The 23,303-nt window shown below is 42.6% G+C and overlaps 1 protein-coding gene across 2 annotated transcripts in view; it reads right to left on the bottom strand.

Moving 5' to 3' along the window:
* The window catches only part of UTP20 (UTP20 small subunit processome component), a 107,051-nt gene that overhangs the window by 57,925 nt on the left and 25,823 nt on the right, over positions 1 to 23,303 (bottom strand). For both annotated transcript variants that reach the window (XM_053252114.1, XM_053252113.1), the window contains exons 15-23: positions 22,030 to 22,135; positions 21,542 to 21,692; positions 20,116 to 20,178; positions 18,456 to 18,614; positions 17,029 to 17,105; positions 16,175 to 16,254; positions 15,407 to 15,650; positions 14,198 to 14,419; positions 12,230 to 12,320 (exon numbers count right to left, since the gene is read on the bottom strand). In XM_053252114.1, coding sequence (XP_053108089.1) covers positions 12,230 to 12,320; positions 14,198 to 14,419; positions 15,407 to 15,650; positions 16,175 to 16,254; positions 17,029 to 17,105; positions 18,456 to 18,614; positions 20,116 to 20,178; positions 21,542 to 21,692; positions 22,030 to 22,135 — 1,193 coding nt within the window. The remainder of the gene's footprint in view (positions 1 to 12,229; positions 12,321 to 14,197; positions 14,420 to 15,406; positions 15,651 to 16,174; positions 16,255 to 17,028; positions 17,106 to 18,455; positions 18,615 to 20,115; positions 20,179 to 21,541; positions 21,693 to 22,029; positions 22,136 to 23,303) is intronic.

Below are 23,303 nucleotides of genomic sequence, written 5' to 3'. Positions count from 1 at the left end.
AGGGGTCATGGCAAAGAAGGCGGTCTCTTAAATACTCTGAACCTAAGCCATTTACACCCAATATAAATAATAATACTGTCTGCCAAAATAAAGTCAAACACAAATCAGTAGAGAGACACATTGAGATCATATAAGGAAATCCCTTTTACAATCAACTGCTATAGACTTAAGATAATTGGCCCTTATCTTTGCAAGATGAATGCTACCCATTAAGGAATACCAGCATGATGAAGAATAAGAATAATAAGAACCACCACTTTCCCCTCAGCACCTTGATGTGCTGTGAGCACATCAGCATATCAAGACATTTCTCTCTCATTAATATGTATGAGGGACATGGGAGACCTTGTCTTATATTAACTTAGTAAATCACTTTTAATATCTTTTCTTACTGAAGAGAAGCAATGGAAACTAGTAACTGCGCATACTAAAAGAATTAATAAGAGAACTCTTCCATTTAAAAATAAATATTGATAGAACTCTGAATTTAAGTTGTTTGCTACCTTTGGGTGAACCAGTTTGGATATAATGCAGAATTCGGATTAAATCTTGTCTTCACATGCTCTCTAGAGGCCTCAGGAGCATACGCTCTTCCCCACTTTCCTGCCCGTGAAAGAGTAAAAAAAATTCTACTTCTAGTACTGGTTAGGAACAAGCCAAGATTGCTTGTTATGTTCAAACTGTGTGATCTTATTTATTGACTCACAAGTCAGATTCTGTTTTATTTCAGAACTGGTTAGAATAGAATTCCTCCGACTCTCGTGAGGGCAGGGAGCTCGTACTTTCAAGGCCTGGGGATGCCACACAAAGCCAGGATTTAATCTTGTCTCTACCTTACATCCAAACCAGCCTCCTGTAAAGCATGTGAAACAAACACACACCCCTGATACAAATGCTTGATACCAACAGTTGGTCGATATACTGCACTAGCGTCTACCCTGAGTGGCAGCAGGACTTTGGAGTCCCAGACAGAGGCCTGCCACAATCCTGCTTCTCACACCTCTTGTAACCAGAGATGTCAAGAGTTTAATATGAGACCTTACACGGCATAGTCTACCACGTTTAGTCTGCTGTGGGGCTGCAGCCCATCCTAAACAGGCCACACACAAAATGGTTCTTAAAACATAAATCTCCCGGACTCAACCCAGAATAATCTTCTTTCCTCTCTACTAGTGTAATTTCAAGCATCTTTGCAGTCCCTGTGCCAGCTCATCTGTAAAACTGACAGTGTGGAGGGAACCAGTTTTCCTCCACAGGCCTTTTATTTCCTTCAATGAAGCAGTAAATCTTAGCAGGTCCAGCTGAACCCAATCCTTCTTTATGTCTTTGGTCTGCTTGCCCAGAGGCACAGGACAAATGGCAAGTAAAACTGCCTACTTTCATTTTGTCTTAGTTTTATTTGGGGAGACTTGAGGAGTTTCCCCGTTCTCTACCCACAACAGAAGAGATGAAGCACTGCCACTGGGAAGAATCACGAGGTGCTGCAGACTAATTAACTGCTTGGGCAAGCGGGTGCTCCACAGACAAAAGTTACTTTGACACTGATTGGTAGACAGCACACTTCCATAGGAAGACAATCTTCTGCTGTGACTATTGTGTAACCTTTAAAGAGCAGTAGCAACATTTAAGGACTGTGAGTGAATCGTTGGCACTCACCTAATTGGTCATTCTCCTCAGACGTATGGATTGTATCCGAGCATTATGGGTTGTCACGACCTACTGCTCCGGGCCAATCAAAAGTTTTCTTGTTCAGCAGAAGGAAGGGACAGCCCCCTCAGCCTTCAGTCGCTAACAAGCGCTCTGATGCTCCGGCTAATAAAAGGAAAACACTGCAGAACAAGTAAGGCAACAAGAACAAGGAAAAAACCACGCAAGGAGGGGGGAAAAGACTGCAGAGAGATCCCTGCTCTAAAAACTAACTCTGAACTGCCCCCTCGAGGAGACAAATAACCCCAGAATAAGAAAACACCACCCCACAATAATATAGGGTACAAGAAGGGAGGCGAAAAAAAGCGGGGAGTAGAGTCAGACACACATACAGGCGGGTCGGATACAATCCATACATCTGAGGAGAATGACCATTCAGGTGAGTGCCAACGATTCATTCTCCCTCAGATGAGGATTGTATCTGAGCATTATGGGACATACCCAAGCTGCTGTACATAATGGGCAGGACCAATAGGTAATCGGGTACTAAGAAGGAACTACTGGCTGCAGAACTCGCCGACTGAAAGAAGCATTAGCAGACGCCCAATCATGTATTTTGTAATGCCTCAAAAATGTTGAAAGAGAGGCCCACGTGGCGGCCCTACAGATGTCAGCCAAGGGAGCCATGGTGGCAAGAGCCGCAGTAGTTGCCGCACTTGAGTTGAGTGAGCCGTGATACCTTCAGGAATGGTTTCCCCTGCTGCCACATAAGCGATCTGAATGGTTTGGCAGATCCAGCATGCTAAGGAGGAAGCAGATACTTTCCTTCCCAATGAACAGGCCCAAAAGGAAATGAAGAAGGACTCGGTAACTCTAAACGCCTTAGTGCGCCTCAAATAAATACGAATAGCACAGTGAACGTCCAGCTTGTGCCAATTCCTCTCCTTGGGAGAAGCGAGACTGGGACAAAAAGAGGGAAGCATAAGTTCCTGGGATCTATGAATCATTGTTCAGATTGATGCAGCTTTTCGCCTGAATTCTGAATTTGACACAAAAAATAAGTTAGCTATAAGGATTGGATGGTTCAGTTCAATTCTAAATCAATTACAGAGCAGATACTCCAAGCACATTTTGCCAAAGCCATTACTATTGAAGCCCAACAGGTAAAAGTTCTGAAAGAAATACCATCCAGGATTTTAAGGAAACGTAAGGATTACAAATTTTTGACAGATGCTTTGAACGCCAATGGAATACGTTTTAGATGGGAACTACCTGAAGGGTTCTCCTTTTTCTACAAGGGAAAGAGGAACAGATTTACAGAGCTCCCCAAAGCACAAGAATTTTGGCGGAAATACAAAAAAACTTTAACCTCTGAGCACCCAGTGCCTTCAACACATAATTCTAACTAGCCAAGATGGATTACAAAATAGCTTCATGGAACGTTAATGGGTTAAATAGCAAAACCAAAAGGGTTAAAGTTTTTCATTTTCTTAAAAAACAAAGTTTGGACATTGTATGCTTACAAGAGACACATATTAGAAAACAAGACAGAAAATATTTGGTTAATAAGGCCTTGGGACAAGAATTTGTTTCCTTTGATAAGAAAAAAAAAGAGGGGTAGTGTTTTATGTGAAACAACAATTTGAACCCAAGTTGATTTTTAAAGATGAAGAAGGCAGGATGCTAGCTTTGGAAATTTTAGTTTCCGGAATCAAAACAGTGATAATTGGAATTTATGCACCCAATGAAAAAAAAGTAGAATTCTATAATTATCTAGAACAGAAGATGGCTGAGTTATTGAATGCTAATTTGGTTTTACTGGGAGATTTTAATGGAGCTGTCTCTACATCCTTGGATAGAAAATCTGATATGTCTGAAAGGAACCTACAAGGCAAGATACCTAAAGCTTTTTTTTATTTAGCAGAACATATGGATCTTTATGACTTGTGGAAATCAAAAACTCAAATGCAAAGGAATATACAGTGGTCCCTCGACTTACGAAGATAATCCGTTCCGAACGCACGTTCGTAGGTCGGAATTTTCGTAAGCCGAAAAGCACATCCACGGAGGTCCGGAAACACTCGTAAGTCGAGGAAACCGCATCTAAAAATTCATAGGTCGAGGAAGCCGCATCTAAACCGGCAACGACTTCCGGTATTTTTTGTCGTTCGTATGTCGAAATCTTCGGATGTCGAGTACTTCGTAAGTCGAGGGACCACTGTACTTATTTCTCTGAAAGATATAAATCTCATTCAAGGACAGATATGGTCTGGACATCCAAATCTATTACGCCATGTATGAAAAGAATGGATATCTTGCCCAGAACCTTCTGCTTTACATGGAAAAAGAAGGGAACGGTTTCCTTTCGCTGGAGACTGAATTAACGCTGAAAAAAACGGATGTTGTGGGGAAAGCCAAAAGGAAGTTAAAAGGACTATTTTGAACTGAATTTAAACCAAGGAATGGATAACAAAATAGTTTGGGATGTGGGAAAAGCGGTTAGGAGAGGGTTTTTTATACAACAAAATGCATACTTTAAAAAACAAAGGGGACTGAAAAAAGAGGCATTATTGATGGAAATTTCTAAAAAAGAAAGAGAACTTTTATGGGCCAAGGATAAGAAGATTACTCAAGTCATTAAAATGCTTCAGCAACAGCTCTCTATGTTAGTATTAAATAAAGTTGAACGGAACTTAAAATATGCGAAGCAAAAGTCATTTGACTTGACCAGGCAAGTTGTTGGCTTGGAAAATTAGAACTGAGAAAAAGAATAAGTATATATCCAAGATACTAACAAAAAATGGGCTTTCCTATGATGAAAGGGAAATAAAAAGGGAATTCTTTAGATACAATTCTGAATTATATAAAGTAAACAAAGTAGAAGATATAAAAATCGACAAATTTCTCAAGACACAAAATATTCCAAAACTTTCTAAGGAACATATAGAAATTATGAATGCACCAATATCAATAATGTAAATAACAGAAGTAATAAATCAAAGCAAGGCTAATAAGGCACCAGGGCCCGATGGGCTACCAGCTTCGTGCTACAAATCTTTTAAAGATCAAATATTACAGCCTTTTCAATGGATGATGAATGATATTTTGCAAAGAGGGATTATGCCGGAGTCTTGGAAGTACACCAATATTGCAGTAATTCCAAAACGGGATCAAGATTTAATGCAAGTCAAGAACTACAGGCCAATCTCACTCTTAAACAATGACTACAAACTTTTTGCCGCCATTTTGGCAAGGAGAATGAAGGTTATATTAAGACTTTTTATTCATGAAGATCAAGCAGGTTTTTTCCCAAAACAGCAATTAAGAGATAATATGAGAACAGTTTTGAATGTATTGGAGTATTACGAAAAACACAGTGATAAACAGATAGCTATGATTTTTCTGGACGCAGAAAAAGCTTTTGATAATGTCTCCTGGCAGTTTATGTGGAGGCTATTAGATGTAATGGGAGTTGGTAACAATTTCATTAGGGCTATCAAAACAATCTATTCGGAGCAATATGCTAAAATTATTATAAATGGGGAACTATCAGACAATTGTAAAATACAAAAAGGAACTAGACAAGGCTGTCCACTTTCCCCATTACTTTTTATATTAGTAATGGAAGTGCTTTGTAGAAATATTAGAGAAGATGATCAAATACAAGGCCCCAAAATTGGGAAACAGGAGTATAAACTTAGAGCCTTTGCGGATGTAGTGTTTTTTCTAGAAAATCCATTAGAGAAGATCAGAAGACTCTTGGAAAAAATACAACAATTTGGCCAACTGGCTGAGTTTTATATATATAAGACTAAAACAAAGGTGTTGACAAAAAATATGGATCAGAAATCTAAGGACAGATTTTTTGAAATAAGTGAACTGAAAGTGGAGAAGAAAATTAAATACTTGGGCATCTGATTGACAAACAAAAACGCTTTGTTGTTTTTAAATAATTATATTAAAATACGGAATACAGTAAAAACTGACTTGCAAAGATGGTCTAGAATGAACTTATCTTTAATGGGAAGAATTTCAGTTGTGAAAATGAATGTTTTACCTAAAATGCTGTTTCTTTTCCAGACTATTCCTATAATTAATATTTTAACTTGTTTTAAGCAATGGCAAAAGGACATAACCAAATTTGTTTGGCAAGGGAAAAGACCAAGAATTAATTTCTAAAAATTTAACAGATGCTAAAGAAAGAGGTGGTCTTACCCTGCCAGGCTTAAGGTTGTATTTTGATGCTGTTTGTTTGACGTGGTTAAAAGAATGGATAACATTAAGAAATCCTAAAATACTTGATCTAGAAGGATTTGATAGAAGGTTTGGATGGCATTCATATTTGTGGTATGATAAAAGTAAAGTACATAAAGATTTCCTTAATCACTATGTAAGAAGAAGTCTAATGAGAGTGTGGGTAAAATATAAAAAATGGTTGGAACCTAAAACTCCGTTATGGCTATCCCCGATTGAAGCTTTAGCACGTAAAGAGATAAATATGCAACCGGAATGGGGTACCTATAGGGATTTGTTATGTTTCCAAGAAAAGGGCTGTAAATTAAAAAACCTAATTGAAGTACAAAATTTGGTTAGTAATCGGTTTCAGTATCTTCAGTTAAATGAAGTTTATAAGAAGGATCTTAAAGTTGGATTTGAGGATCAAATGTCGAGATTTGAGAAGGAGCTATGTGAAAATGATGAAAAATTAGTTTCTAAGATGTATAGGCTGTTGCTTTTGGAGGAGACAAGAGATGAAGTGGTTAAAACTACTTTGATAAAATGGCTCAAGATGTGGGTCATAATATAGATATGGCAGCTTGGGAAAAATTATGGAAAATGGATTTAAAGTTCACAGCATGTTATACTTTAAAAGAAAATTATTATAAGATGATGTACAGGTGGTATTTGACACCTAAAAAATTAGCACTAATGTATAAAAATGTTTCAAACAAATCTTGGAAATGTGGACACTGTGAAGAAACTTTTTTCCATATGTGGTGGTCCTGTAGGAAGGCAAAGGCCTTTTGGGACATGATATATAATGAGTTAAAGAAAAAATTTTAAATGACATTTCCTAAGAGACCAGAATCCTTCCTGCTGGGAATAACGCAAGGAGAGTTTTCCACAAGAAATTTAACATTCTTTATGTATGCAACCACGGCGGCCAGAATAGTATATGCGCAGAAATGGAAGGATAATGAATTGCCCTCAAAAGAAGATTGGTTGATAACAATTTTGGAATATGCTGAGATGGCAAAACTTACAGTACTGATAAGAGATCAAAACTTGGAATGTTTTAAAGAAGATTGGAAACCATTCTTATTATACCTAAAGAACTATTTTTCTAATATTGATTTTTCAACAGGGTTTGAAATTTAGTAATATTAGCAGGTTGAGTAGAGTAAAATCGAGTTTGTAAGGTATAGGATATATGTTTTGAATTACTATAGCAATGGTTGAATTGTATAGTTAGTGATTCGCGTGGATTGGTGAGCGGGAAGTCAACATTTGTTTAATTGGATGTAACAAGATTGTTAAGATATTGTAAAAATCAATAAAAAAATTTAAAGCGAAAAAGAAAAATGGAGTTCACCTTAGGGAGGTAAGTAGGGTCCGTGAGTAGCCTGGGTGGAAAACCGGACCCTGACGAAGGAGGTGTGACCGACTCCCTAGGGGAAGAGGGGCTCTGTCGACAGAGCAACCAGGTCCAAAAACCAAGGCTGACACGGCCAGTGCGGAGTCACCAGAATGACCTCCGCCCCTTGATGACAAATCCTCTGAACTGTCCTGGACAGAACAACCACAGGCGGGAAGGCATAAAGAAGGCCCCGAGGCCAGGGGGACAGCAAGGCATCCACATCCTCCGCCCCTGGAGACGGGTACCTGGAACTATGCCCACCTTGGCATTGCCTGACCAGGGGGGTTCCATACCGCTGTACGATTGCCTGAAAGACCTGATCATTCAGAGTCCACTCCGCCTGGTCCAGCTACGAGCGGCTCAACCAGTCCGCCACCATGTTGTCCACCCCGCTGGTGTGATCGGCTTCCAGAGAGCACAGGTTCCGCTCCGCCCAGTGCAGCAGGACTTCGGCCTCGCACATCAGGGACCATGACTTTGTCCCCCACTGACGGTTGAGATTTGCCTTCGCCGTGGCACTATCGGTACAGACCAGGACGTGGCGGTTGCAAACCTCAGGGAGAAACTGGATGAGAGTGAATCAAATGGCCCGGAGTTCCAGCCAATTTATCGTCTGGAGCTGCTCCTCTTCCAACCACTGGCCTTGAGCCACCTGCCGCGCACAATGACCTCCCCAACCTAGAAGACTGGCATCGGTTGTGACCACAACGCGATCGACCGGAGAGGTAGCTTACCCCCCTGCATAAGGCCTGGGACTTCCACCAATCCATAGAGCGTCGAACCTGAGGAGTGAGAGGAATCCTGAAATGAGTGGTCCTGGGCAGGTAGAAGGAGCCACTGAAGGGGCCAAGAATGGAAGCGCGCCCAAGGCACAACCCCAGTCACTGACACCATCAGACCTTGTAGCTGTGCTAGACTGAGAACATCCGAGTGGGGAAGGCTCCGTAGCCTCCAACATGCGGAGAGCAGCTTCAGACTCCTCTCGGGGGTCAGAGAGACGGTCCCTTGCATTGAATCGATGACAGACCCAGGTGCTGAATCTTGGTCTGGGGAACAAGGGAGTTCTTTTCGAAGTTCACAAGGAAGCCAAGGGCCTCCAACTCGGTGAGGGTCTCCCTGACATCCTCCTGTGCCTTCAGAAGGGACGGAGACCATAACAAAAGGGCATCCAGATAAGGATAAAGATGAATCCCCTTGTTTCTCAAGTGTGTCATGAGTGCCACCATGATTTTGGTAAACACCCGCAGCGCAGTTGAGAGACCGAGGGGAGCGTGCAATACTGGTAATGTGCCCCGGCGTAGGCAAAGCGCAGGAACCTCTTGTCCAGAGGATGGATAGGGACGTGGCGGTACGCCTCCTTGAGATCCACGGAAGACAGGAAGTCCCCCCATTGCAGGGCCATCAAGATGGAGTGAAGAGTCTCCATCCGAAAATGTCTCCCCTTGAGGAAGCAATTGACAAATTTTAGGTCCAGGATGGCCCTCCATTCCCCGTTCTTTTTTGGAACTAAAAAGAGAATAGAATAAACCCCATACCCATCTCTCATGAGGGGACCGGTTCGACTGCCCTGATGCTGAGCAGGTGCTGGATGGCCTTCAACATCAGGACATGCTTGGTCTGCTTGCGGGACCAAGGGGAGAGTAGAAAACGGTCTGGGGGACGTGAGAGAAACTCCAGACTGTACCCATGGGAAACAGTCTGACGAATCCAAGCATCTGCACACGTCTTTGACCATACCTGTGCGAAAACCCTCAGCCTGCTTCCCACCTGCATCCCCAAAAGAGAGTCATTGGGAGGCAGGGAGCTTGAAACCTGGCTTGGAATACTGGCTGGACTGTTGAAACTTAGGATGTGTCCGATCTTGAAAGGAACTCTGTGGCTTTGACCAGATGGACTTGTCTTGTTTTCCCTGATGGGGACGAAAACTAGAATGGAATCCACTGGAGGCAAAGTTGCTGGAGGCAGGCGAGCCAGAGGAGAAAGACCTGCGGTCCTGACGTTGAGTCGCGGAAGGCATCACTTTTTTCTATCCTTTATCTCAATCAAAACTGGCTCTAGCACCTCACCAAACAACTTACCCCCTTTGAAGGAAGCATTGGCCAAATTACACCTTGACTTTTGATCCACCTTCCAGTTCTTAAGCCATAAATGGCGCCTCACGGTAATGTCAGAGGCTATGGCCCTGGCAGACAATTGTACCGCATCCAGCGAGCTGTCAGCCATAAAGGCAGAAGCCTTACCCAATTTGTTGAGGCCCTGCCGAAGGGCTAACAGTTCCGGTGGGACCAGTGGGAGAAGTTCCCTGACCCAGAGAATTGACGCCTGCGCAAAAATTGAGTTGGCCACAGAGGCTCGCAAGCAAAGCGCGAATGCCTCAAGAAAACGACGCAAGGCAGCATCACATTTTTTGTCCTCTATATTGCGCAGCACCTCATCACCATCCTTTGGGAGAACCGCACCCGTGACTAAGGATGCCACCTCCTTATCCACTGGTGGGATCTGGAGCTTGTCCATGACTGCCATCGTGGTGGTATACAGGCGCCTAACACCAGTAGGAGGACCTTTGCTCTCCAAGGGGCGATCCTACTCGCCTTGGATAATATCTAGGAACAGCTGCAAGGCACTGCGACCTCTGGAGCCTTGAGGGATGGCAGCACAGCCAGGTCACCTTCAGTAGCCTCCTGAGTCACAGGAACTAGCCCCTCCAGACGCAGGGACTTATCGGGCCTTGTGCAAAAGCACAGGAAAATCTGGCTGGCTGAACAGCCTGTAAGGGGCCTGTGCCACTGGCAAGCTATCCCCCTCATCCCGATAACTCCCCCTCCTCTCTGCCCGAGACAGAGTCATTGTTTTCAGGGTGCTTCCCTCCCCCACCGGGCTGTAACACGGGGGCCTGCAGGGGGACCATGAACAGAGGATTGGAGAGGGGCACAGGGGGACAGGGTGGGAGGCCCCAGCTCTGCTGGAGAGGCTGCGGGGATGGATGGCTGAGACAGAGCAGAGTAATGAGAGACTTCCCCGCATGTGCCCAAAAAGGCGACTGCTGGGGCTGTGGCGGGAATCTGACGAGCTAGGGCGGGAACAAGCTTCCCGAACTCCTCCATCACCACCCTCCTCAAAAGGAAAGCAAAACTTGGAGGGATCTCCTCCTCAACCCCTGCGGCGGGCACCGCTTCTGCCACCGCCCCAGATAAGCGAGAGCGCTTTGCCAGCGGCTCGGCAGGGGATGGGACGGCGCAATCTTCCCCTACCTGAGCGGCCTCGTTCTCCTCAAGGCCACTGCTAGCCGACCTCCCCTCTTGCAGCGGCAGCGTGAAAGGAACCAACCAACCCGCTCGTCTCCTCCTCAGCTATGGCGGTTGCTGGCGGCCATGACTCCAGGGCCGCTTGTGAACCGCTGTGCTTAGCAGCATGAGCAGCCTTCTGTTCCTTTGTGAGCTTTTAAAGTTTCTTTGCCTTGGGGGCCCGAGCTATGGGCGCGGGTGAACTAGTCGCGGCCCACTTGGCGTGGCAGGTTGCGGGAGCCATGGAGAGGGAGGGAGAAGCCTCTCTCTCACAGCACATATCCTGGCCTTCCATGGCCCTCAAACGGTTACCGGACGGGCCACAGGCAGCCGCGCTATCTCGATAGTCTCCCCGAGACCCTGACTCTCTCTCTCTCTCTCTCTCTTTTGGAAAAGGTTCAATGAACAAAAAACAAAGGAGAACGGATAAGAAAGCAGAGTTGAACAGAGCAAAGTGAAGAAGCACCTGCTGGAGCGAGACAGGGCGAGCGACTGAAGGCTGAGGGAGTTGTCCCTCCCTTCTGCTGAGAGAGAAAACTTTTGATTGGCCCTGTCTCGGAGCAGTAGGTCATGACAACCCATAATGCTCGGATACAATCCTCATCTGAGGCAGAATAAATATTTTACATCATCATCTTCCCGGTACCTTCATCAGTCACCACTGCTTTATTATAATTATTTTTAATCTTGTGGTTACTGTGTGGTAGTATTATTGTATTGTAAGCCACTTTGGAAGCCTGTTGTCAGACAGAAAGATGGAATATAAACATTTTAAATAAATATACAAACAACCTTCTGCCCTAGAGAGATTGTAACAGTACTGTTCACACATAAGAATGGATACGTGGAGTGGAGACAAGATGGAGAAGCAAGTTCTGCCTTCTGATCTGTGAGTTCACACAACTGTCCATATAGAGCCTACACACTTGTGTAAAAAGATAAAGTGTGCCGTCGAGTCGATGTCGACTCACAGAGCCATGTGATTTTCTTGGCAGAATACAGGAGGGATTTACCATTGCCTCCCCCGCATGCAATATGAGATGATGCCTTTCAGCACCTTCCTATATCGCTGCTACCTGGTATAGGTGTTTCCCATAGGGGATTCAAACCAGCAACCTCTTGCTTCCTAGGCAAGTTACTTCCCCGCTGCGCCATAAGGTAGCTTACACACTTGTGTAAGGTCTGTACAAAAACAGTCAAGTGAATGCACAAAGGGCGGGGCTTGCTGCTACAATCCACTCCTCCGACATACATTCACCAGATGTGAGACTGTCATGCGAACACTGCTGCAGCAATCAGCAATAACTAATAAGTAATGTAATAAAGTAATCACTAATCCATCATCATTTTAACTGTCCTACAAAACTGACTCTGGTTTTAAAAGTGTATCAGTCTGCTTACAAAACACATTTTTCCAAGATTTTAAAAGGTCAGTTTTGAGCTAGGCATTCATGCAATTTAGGCAGTCATTATTTCCTGAACACTGCATTGGCTAACTACTTCATTTGATCACAGAAACAGGATTAAAGTGTATATACAGATATGCTAAAGGAATACACATTTACAGCTCATTTTCAGATTGACACAGTCATCACAAGACAATAAGCACACATGCACACACAGACTAAACAAAATAAAAAAAGAGTGCCAGAAATTTCACCTGAGTGTATATTTCATTTAACTTTGGTTCCAAATACAATGCGCGTGGATTTGAAAATCTGGCAAATACTTGTAAGTGTGCAATGAGCTGTCTGAAAAACAAAACAGAACACAAAAGCTGATGAAACCAAAATAGTCATTCTTACAAGATTGCAGGCTGGTTCAGAAGATATGCCTCCCCATTCATGTGGGGGAGAAGCACGATTCTCACCTTCCCACCGGGTGCACCATCCCACTGCCATATAACAACATGGGAGGTGGTTTGGACAAACTACCCCCCAGGTGAATAGGCAACAATGGGATGGCACACTGGAGGGATGGGATGTGCATGTAGACATTCCTCCTTCATGTGACTGAGAGGGCTAATTGGAGCACCATCCAAACTAGCCCTGTGAGGTTTGGAAGTGGGAAAATAAAAGTAGAGGCAAGTTTACTGAAGTGCTTCATCTAACTACAAAGGCTGTTGAGGATCAACACAAACTGGATTTGTTGACCAATTTGCATCATTTGATAGTTCCTCTTCCTTTGATGTGGGAGCAAGGAGGAGGAGGAGGAGAATCAGAAGGATTAGAGCAGACGCTGTAATTGGTCATCCCATAGACAAAAGCTAGCGAGGTTTGTCAGAAGATGGGCCATTAACTAACAGACCTAGCTCCTCATAATTTCGTGACTCAAGTTTACAAATAATCTCTACTGTATCTAAATAACATATCACCGTGTGCAACAGCGTAACTGTTATGTTGTATAAGGCTATGCCTGCATAAACATGCGCTAGAATTGTGACGCCTTAACAGCTAGACAACAACAACTTTATTGTACAGCCTGACTAGTCATGAAGAGGGTCACTTTGTGGCAAACCGCACTTACAGCCCCCAGAACACTGTCTAGAGAAGAGAGCATCCTTCAGTAATACAGGAGTGGCCATCTCTCATAATGCATCCTCCCGGGTATAAAGCCAAACCAGCATATCTGGAATATTTTCACTAATAAATTGGAGTTTATTCTCTAAATTAAACAGCAGGGCTATCAACCTGACAGATATACAGGGACTCCTGGTTAAGGAGAAAGCCAGGAAGTCTTTTACCCTAGAGTTACTGAACTGAGTATGTTAAAAAAAATCCAAGAACATGTTGTGGCCAGTGTTTTTGTCATAATCAGGAAACAAACCCTTTGTGCTCACACACAGGCCTCTCTGGATTCTAATTACAGTAAATTCAGAACCAACCATGATTTGTTATCCTTTCCAGCACTGGCGGAACTCCTACTCTTTGATCCAGAGTGTGTAATTAGAGTTATCCTTTTTTATCTTCTGAATGACATGAAGTACAACAGAGAAAAACAATGGCTGACATCTTGACCAGCACAGCACAGGCGTGCTAGAAAGACATGTCCACGATACAGAGAGCTTCCGCACTACTGTAGCGCCCATGAGCACAGTGTGTGTGGGGGGGTCGTTGTTTTCAAAATCCTCTGCCTCCAGAAGTGTCCTGTGTCACCCAAAAATATGTTCCTGAGGGCTGAGAGACCCTCAGAGGAATATTTTAGGTGTTGCATGACTTGCCTGCCACTTCCAGAGGCAGAATAAGTTAGCAAAATTAGACTCTCCCTGCTGCATATCTGATGCTGCACAGTTAGGAAAGCTCTCCACAGCCCAGATACATATCCTTGGCACGTTCATGCTGTGTTAATCAGGATATCAGCCACTGGCATTTAAAGAAACATCTAAAACAGGGCTGCTCAACTTTGACCCTCCTGCAGATGTTGGCCTACAATTCCCATAATCCCCGACTATTGGCCACTGTGGTTGGGGATTATGGGAGTTGTAGTTCAAAGATGGGGGAGGGGTTAAGTTGAGCAGGTCTGATCTAGAGCATGATGGAAGAACAAGGAGCCAAAAGAAAATTCAAAAGGGACCTTCTGTAATATTTGTGAATATTGTTTTCCTTCCCTGCAATTAAGCAACACTTACTTTGCTGCAGCTCTTCTAGTCTTCTTTTTCGGCATCTCTCCGGTCATTAGCTCTTCAGGAGTCTGTTTCTCTCCCTCATCATCATCACCCTCCTCATTATCTTCCATGACAGACTGATTTATTTCCCCAGTGATATTTTCTTTTTTAGAATCACCACCATTGTTTTTCTTTCTAAGATTTTGTGTTGGAGCTACTAGTGAATCTGCAGGGTAATATTCATTGCTGTTTTTAAAAGAGAAGACAAAGGTCGACTAAAATAACTGCAGCATCTTCTGGTTGCCTTTCCCCTCGGAGAACATGAAACTCTCTTTCAGGTACCTCTCTCTCTTTTTTAATCATGCCATGAGCAACCTGCTACTCTGTGCACCAATCTCAAGCCTCTGGTTTATATACTGATGCCCTCCACCTCTCTTTCTGTAGTTCAAACAGAGCATTTTTCTTTATTCACCGCCCCGCCCCACTATTCCTCTTAATCAAGTCATATGTGATTAGATCCCTTTGTTATGTTTTCTACTCCAAATTCTTCCTATATAGTGCTCTTCAGAGGTTTTAAAAACCAGGACAGCATACTCACGTACACCATCCAAAGTGGGTCTGGAAGTTTTGCCCCACAACACATCACTTGCTCTCTGCTGCCTGTGCTGCTCAAAGTTACATTCATCTGAAGAGACGAACTCTGTACATGTGATGGCGGGCACTTTCGTGATCGGAAGTCTGGGACACCTCAGGCTGCCAATCACAGAAGCGCTCATCATCACGCTTAGGGTGTTTGCCTCTTCACATGAACCAGGGGCGTAACAAGGCTGGAGTGGGCCCAGAGACAAAATTTTAAAATGGGCCCTGCGCTGATACACACACACTTCATATGTGACTTGCCTCTGGGGGGCCCCTAAGGCGTGGGGGCCCCCAGGCAGCCGCCTCCCCTTGCCTAATAGTAGTTACGCCCCTGACATGAACGCTGAAGGCAGGGTAAGTGACATGATGGTGGGGGTCGGGGGGGGGGACTTCTGGTCAGGATGGCATGTGTGCTTGGGATGACATATATATGTGTATGTCATCCTGTTTTTAAAATGACTGAAGAGGACAGGACTTATCTCTTTGGTCATGCTGCTCCCTATACCTGGAACAGTCTTCTAAGCCACTGCCCATTCAATTCATAAAATTTGATCTCACAAAATCATGTGAAATCTTACATCTAATCTCACTTACTTAATAAATTTTAGAAGAAGTGGGGAAAGTTCTCTTGATCGGGGCTCCACTCTGTCCGGAAATTTTGACATTGCCTTCCAAAGCAGAAGCCTAAAGTTTGCATGATCCATTCTCTCACTGCAGAATGTCTGACATTTGAGTTGCTCCAGATACAGGGTTCCAATGTCTCCTTCATGAACCTTCTCTCTCTCAGTTTCTATAATGCCTTCTTGCTCTTCTTCCAGCTCATTATGAAGCTCTTGCTCTGTACAAAAGTAGAACTCATGGCTTTTATGTCACAAGAAAATATCTTTAAAAATTCATTTACAAGCACCTATTAATTTATCAGTATAATGGTAGGTAACAATTAAGGAATACCAGAAATTCTACTCACTGTTCTGACTTCAATAAGTACTAATAAAATATGTCTGAAAAGTCAGGACAACACTTTAGCAAAACATTGCTAATGCATTGGGGGCTAGGTCATGAGCAAGTTAGAAGAAAAGACATCTGAGAAGAGAGATTTAAGCAAGATAACCTCTATGCACAATGAAATTATTCCAAACCAGCTCAAGGAATCTTGCTTTTTGCTATTTTGTTGTTGTTGCATTTGGTAAAATAAGGGAAAACCAAGACGGGAAGAAATAATTTAGAGACTCTGACCCCTCCCATTCTAACATGGGGACGAGAAGTGGGGAAGGAGGTAGAGGGAAAACTCCAGAACTGTACTTAGAAACTTTTAGACTTATATTATGCATTTTTATTAAATCTCTGCTAGGAATGTCTTACCAGCATAGTATACGGCCTTTTCCAAATGTTCATAGTAGACTTTCCAGAACTGTTTGTTCTCCATTTCATTTGCATGAGAACTAGTTAAAAGAAAACACAGTGTTTCTGAAAATTAAGTAACAAGCCATATTAGCTACCTATATCTCAGTTCCATTTGTTGTGCGTACACAACTAAGAATTTGTTTAGGTATTACTTTTTTTTTTAAGCCAGCCTGTTTCCTAGCATAGAGATAACAGTGGTAAATGCATGTATTGAATATCCATGGCTATGCAGCTGGTGGGCAGATCTCTCCAATACAGACCATCCAATGCAATCCAGATTAGCTAAAATAAATTCCACAAATCTAGGTAGCAAGTTTGGATTTGAACCTCCAGTTAACTTCTGAGAAATAAATAGCAGTGACTGCAGTAAGTACTCCAGAGAGTGGTCCAGTACTGGATTCATTATGTAAAAATCCTGGAACTGAATTCTACAAGTGTATAATAAAAACAATTTCATTTCACAGCCCCCTTCATTTGAGGGATCCTAACTTGAAGTTCCAAAAGCAAGCCCCATTCATGCCTGTTCAGATCCATCTGATCAGTGGTGGCAGGGCAGATGACCAGCCTGCGCAGTTCCAGTTAAAGCCAGGGCAGGGAGAAAAGGGTGGGGGGAGGGCAGGGAGAAAAGGAGGGGGGGAGGGCAGGAAGAGAGAGGTTCTCTCCGTTTCAGTTTTGAAACTGTAAAATGCAAATTACTACAGACCTGCCATAAATTAGAAAAAGAAATGCTGCCCACTTATGAATCTTTGAGGAGCTAGGGAAGATGGTAAACATAACATAAATATAACATCTGTCTAGAAAAATTTACTTACGTTATGAGTTCAATCACAGGATCCCACAATGGGCTGAAGTTGATATAAAACATCCCCAGTAAGTACCGAAGGGGTACCTAGAGTAACATGCAAGTGTGTTTGTTCAAAGATCCATGCCATCATTAAATATGTGTAAAGAAGATAATGGTGCCTGCTCCTAGCAAAACATTTCCCTTCATTTATCATTTAATTAATTTTCAGATTTTCTTTAGTTCTAGTATTTACAAAGTTACAGCCAAGAGTTCCCAAACTGCTTTTTGTCAAAGCATTCGGAGATGTGTACGTATATTTTTCCAATTTATTAGCCATTGATTTTCTAACCCCAAATGCTCTACCTTTCATTCTCCTTATATATGCTGTAAGCCCAATCTCTTTCAACACACACAAATACATTAAGGTAGGTTCTTCAAACAACATCATTCTAACCCAGCAACAAGAAAAATCTAAGTATATTAAAATTAGTTCCTAAAGTTGCATCACATTCTAGTGTGACCAAAGCCCTATTCAGATATTATGCTGTAGGTGTATTCAGGTATACATGTGCATGTTTTTGTATGAATTACTATACATCTGTTCATTTTAGAAGTAAACCTGGGTAGTGGCCCCCTCAAATTCAGGGGACAGACAGAAAGTGTACTACTGTATTGCATGTGTGTGAATAACTGGATGTATGTACAGATCTGTACATATGTATACTGTATACAGATTATGTGTGTGTTGAACATGATGTATGAATAGGGCTCAAGAAAGCAAACTCTGTGGAGATCTAGGTTTGATTTTCAATAGATGATGTCATTTGGGGAAGGGAGCTCATTTATACAGCTCATTTGGACAGCAAAGTGCTGTACTTGAGTACATGTTTACAATGAATGGAAAATCTGACCTGGCCCTCAACATGTCTCCAGTCATAGAGCACACATCGTCAGCAGTCCTCCATGCAACATACAGACCCACACTTTCCAAACATCCCACCCCTCATGCCAACAGAGTAAAAAACAATGCTTAGGACTGATAAGAACAAGGAGTTAATCTTTTACTAGTGGACAGGAAAATGGAAATAATAGGAAACCTTTTTTTCCTTAAAGAAAAACAATACATTCTCAGATTTAAAAGCTATTTTGGAAACAGAAACACAATCTTCCTTAATTTTCCCTTCATATCTCTTTCATTTTTCTGACAACCCAAGGAATTCCCATTCTTTTGAATCGAGAAGAAGAATGGGGATGCCTTGGTGGCATGCATGCCATGAAGCTCCTGGATCTCAGCCATTGGAGCTCAGCCATCATGGCTCTTTTGTTTCTTGCAACCAGCTACCATAACACCCACATCCTGTTGTGCCTAGTACAGTGAAATAAAAACGGAAACTTGAGTCTTGGGTGACAGCTATGATGGTGAGAGCTATTACCTGTCTAACAATGACAGCTTACCTCACGCAAAGGTCCCTCAGGGGTCAAGGACTGCACTGTGTCATGTCTCAGCTTCCTTAAGTGGAGCAGCTTCTCACGATAATCATTAACACTTGCTGGTACAAGTTCAGCTTGAAGTAATATGGCAAACAAGGACGGCAGCTCCCCTCTGCCCACACCCTTAGCAAATGAGAGAAGAAACAAGACTCTTAAAAGCTGGGGATCCACTATACACACACACACGCACACACACACACACTGAAGTGAGCAAAATCCCTGACAGCAGAGCCAGACGAGGCATTGTGCCCTAGGCAACATTTGAAAATTACATGCCCAATGAGAATGAGGAACACAATTTTACCTCTCAAAACTGGTATCTGACTTCCATACACACAAATTCTCTGCCCAACTCATCACCAACGTTTGCAGTTAGGCAGAGAATATCAGGGAGAAGTCAGGAACCGACATACGAGCTGGAGATTGGCGGGTTCAAATGATATGCCTACCAGGAGTGTGTGCTCCCTGGGAACCTCTGGCTCCCATCTAGCTTACTTTCAGGCAGCCATATGAACCATCCCTATATTTAACAGGGTCCTGCCATAAACAACATATTTATGGTTTTCTTGAGAAGTGATCAGATCATGCATACAATTCTGGCTGCAGTATTAGTGAATTACTGTTAAAAGGAGGGTAGGATTCTTGTTTCGCATTGTAGTTATATCTGTTTGCCTTTTGTGAAGGTTCCATTAACTCTTCTTTCCTTCCCTACCCCACAAAACCACCAAATATCAATTGTCCACTGAAAGGCTTTGGGCCTTCATTTTAGCATCTGCGACTTGAAGCATCACAAAATTTATTCAGCTGAGGGAGGAATTTTCTGATATACTTAATAAAAATAATTTTTAGCCTGCTTCCCTTAAGGAAAGTAAGCTTATGAGATCACACAGCGCTCTGTGTGTGTGTGTGTGTGTGTCCCTATCAACTTTGCAATGCATGGACTGATTTGGATGAAGTTTAGTACAATTGTATTAAAACACAAAGGGACACACAAGGACACCTCAATGGCATAGTTTGTGATGATCTCACCCACCCCAGTTCAGGGCGGCAATTGCATGAATGTCTGAGGCGGAAGTGGGTAATCATTAATTAAGATTATAGTGAAAGGCAAGTAAGCAGATTAGTTCTTAGCAGAACTTCTTGTTAATAGCACTTCACGGTTAAAACTGCCCTTCGTTGTGTCCTTACGCATGCTGTGCCCTAGGCAGGTGCCTTGCTTACCTACCCCTTGTCCCACTGACACTTACCCCAATAAGGGTATTAATGTTTCCAATTAGGGAAGAAAAATGCCACCATGACTTTCTATTTCAACTATTCCTAGCCACTCATGGCTTCCTAATAAAGGAATAAATGTCTGAATCAAAACTATATCTTTCTTGTAAGTTTTTACAAAACCAACCTCTCAAAAACTGCTAGTTCTATACCTCAAAATTAACCGAAAAGAAGTCTTTGCCAATTTCCTCAAAATGTGTTATATAATCTTGAACTATACAGTATTTTAATCACTACTGTAATCTTAGCTTTCCAAGCACCACCTGAAAAAGTATTATTTTACATTAATATATGCAAAGTCGTTGTATAAAATATGCCACACCAAGTATTAAATTGCAACCTGAAACACTACCTCTGTCCCTGTGAGAAGCAGGGCATCAAAATGATTTAAAATCCTTATTGTCAACAGTCGTACCTAACAAAGAGAAAACAGGGTTTTATTACAACAGTTCAATTGATGGTGCAGATTTTATGAGCGATAGCATGTGAAAAACTTCAGGCAAATTTACATTCAAAGAAGTTTACAGCTTTTTGGGGGTCCTCACTTGAAGTAACGAAGCACAATCATATTCCTTCTATAATATGACATCATGAACAGCACTCTGAGCACTTCGGTCAAAAAGTAATTTATAGTTTTAAAAAAAGCAAACCAGACCTAAAACTAAACTAAAAGAGATGCAATTATAATGCATGTCATTAATTTCTCTCACATCACCTACCATACCATAAGCCAGCGTGGTGTAGTGGCTAGAGTGCTGGACTAGGACCAGGGAGACCTGAGTTCAAATCCCCATTCTGCCATGAAACTAGCTGGGTGACTCTGGGCCAGTCACTTCTCTCAGCCTAACCTAGTTCACAGGGTTGTTGTGAGGAGAAACCTAAGTAAAGGTTAAGACACCTGTAGGACCCCTGCTAACTTGGCAAAGAGGCACGTTTTAACATGGTGATTCTCTTTATTCTGCAGGGGAAGAGTAACTGGCCCTATCCACCCCCAGCACAGTACCTCCAGTGACGGTTGCTGGTGTCTATCTCTGGGGACAGGGATCCATCTTATTTATTTATTATTTCTCTGTGTAAACCGCCCTGGGCCATTTTTGAGAAGGGCGGTATAGAAATCGAATAAAATCATCATCATCATCATCGACATAGCAATACCAGGGGATAGCAGAACAGAAGAAAAAGAAATAGAAAAAAATCACAAAATATAAAGATCTACAAATTGAAATTGAAAGGCTGTGGCAGAAAAAGACCAAAATAATCCCAGTGGTAATTGGCGCCCTGGGTGCAGTTCCAAAAGACCCTGAAGAGCACCTCAACACCATAGGGGCCACAGAAATCACCATCAGCCAATTACAAAAAGCAACTTTACTGGGAACAGCCTATATTCTGCTACGATACCTATAACAGCAACAACATTGACAATAAAATTCTGGCATCCCAGGTCCTTGGGAAGGACTCGATGTCTGAATAAAACAAACCAGTCAATAACACCTGTCTGATTGTGTGAACAAGAACAAGAAGAAGAACAAGAAGAAGAACAAGCAGCAGAACAAGAACAAGCAGCAACAGCAGCAGCATGTAGTACACCGTTCTGGGCTCCTTGGAGGAAGAGTGGGATATAAAATGTAAAATAATAATAATAATACTCCAGCTGAAAAAGAACAGTCTTATTGACACCACCAATTTCTTTATAAAAGAATCCTAACTCTCAACAGTAAGTATTTGTGAAATAGGAGATACAGTGCATTCATTGAGAAAGGGTTAGTATATAAAATTACCTTGTATATACTGGTTGAAATATTTGCTTGCAATTTAGAAAACAATTCCATCAGACTCTCATTGGATAAGTGTTCATGGTAACCACACAATGTTAATCTTGTAAAGTAGAGGTCAGCCAACAGCAAGGCAGACGGTTCTGAAGGAAATGTTCTGGTGGGAAATAAATGTTAATATTGGTCAAGATGAAATCTAATATAAGAGCACTGTTTCATCTACACAGACTAGCAGCTTCAGAGGTTTCAGACAGAGATCCTTCCCAGCCCAATCTGGAAATGCCAGATTGAACCCGAGATCTTCCACGTGCAAAGCATGTGTTCTGTGATTAAGTCACAGACCATACCCTGGGATTAATCATCTTAACATATTGTAGGAACACAACACAAGTTCCCTTCCACCTGCAAACTCAGCTCTATGTAATCCATCACAAAATAAGCAGCTGGACTTCATGTTCCACATAAAAGGAAAAAATCAATTTCTTGTTACATACATCACCAAATTCTTTACGTGCTCCACTGGCAACAGATCTAGAATTTCCAGAGATTCTGCTAAAGTAAGCAGTGTGCTCACAGCTTGACAGGTAACAAACAAGCTTCCTGAGGGAAGTGAAACAAAAACAAATTATTAATTCACACTTCACCAATTCCTATTTGAGAAGTGCTTCAGATTAAAACAGGCTACACAAAATGCAAGCAAGTCTTATTGAATACCTTACAGCCTGCAAAGACTGGCCAACATCAAGACTAACATGGTGCTGGCGGAAGAGCTCTTTCCATCACACTAGGGAGGGGGCGATTTTCACCAATTCCCTTCCACCCCTTGCATGATGGAACGTGCTCTTTTGTCAGTGCAGTCTTAGTCTGGATGTTAGCCACTGCCATTTGGAATGAGAGCACAGTCAAAACACCTCGAAATGTACAACATTCAAATTAACAAATAATGTACATTTAGTGTAAAGATTTCTCATACTTCTGCCCAGACATGAATCTCTCGGGCAGTTCTACTAAAGTACTGGACATGCCGCTTTTGTCTTGGCCATGTCTTAATATTTATTATTATTATTATTTATTATTTATTTGATTTATATACCGCCCTTCCGAAATGGCTCAGGGCGGTTCACAATTAAAACAACTTATAAAACAGTAAAAAGCTAAAACAAATTAAAACAATAAAACAGCTAACAATTTAAAACATTTTAAACAAAAATAAAACATTATCCCCAGACCCCAGCTCAAGAAAACATAGACTCAGTATAGAGGAAAAGGGCCACAACTTTGTTAACTATTACACACAGCATGGCAGACTGGAACACCAGGTGATTAATCACCCTTAAAGAACAGTGCGGGCCAATAGAAGCAGGTCAGAACTCTGAAATCCTACCCAGCACCCTACTGGGGGGGAGACACCCTGGCTCGGGAATGGGCAGGTACATCCCACCCAATTCCTTCAAAGCCAACCCCCCCTTCTGTAAGAGAGGGTCTGGATACTTCTAGGCATTCGTCCACCCCGGACCGCACAGCCCAAAGGTTAGAGAAGTCCTGAAGCAGGGTTCATGGCAATCATTCTCCCCGTGCCGCACAGGCTACAAAGGAGCGATTAACCAAACACCCCTTTTACATATCCAAGGGTGCTCACCGATGTTCTAACCCTCAAATTGCCACCCCGCCCGCACTGTTCCTGCCATTGTGGTTGACCTAACTCTAAATACGCACCCAGGACACAGAACGGAGTAGGCGAAAAAACCCCCAACAGTGGCCAATGCGT

The sequence above is a fragment of the Hemicordylus capensis genome, chromosome 5 (genome assembly GCF_027244095.1).
Source record: "Hemicordylus capensis ecotype Gifberg chromosome 5, rHemCap1.1.pri, whole genome shotgun sequence".
Lineage (NCBI taxonomy): Eukaryota > Metazoa > Chordata > Lepidosauria > Squamata > Cordylidae > Hemicordylus > Hemicordylus capensis.
This window is presented reverse-complemented; position numbering and strand designations above follow the sequence as displayed.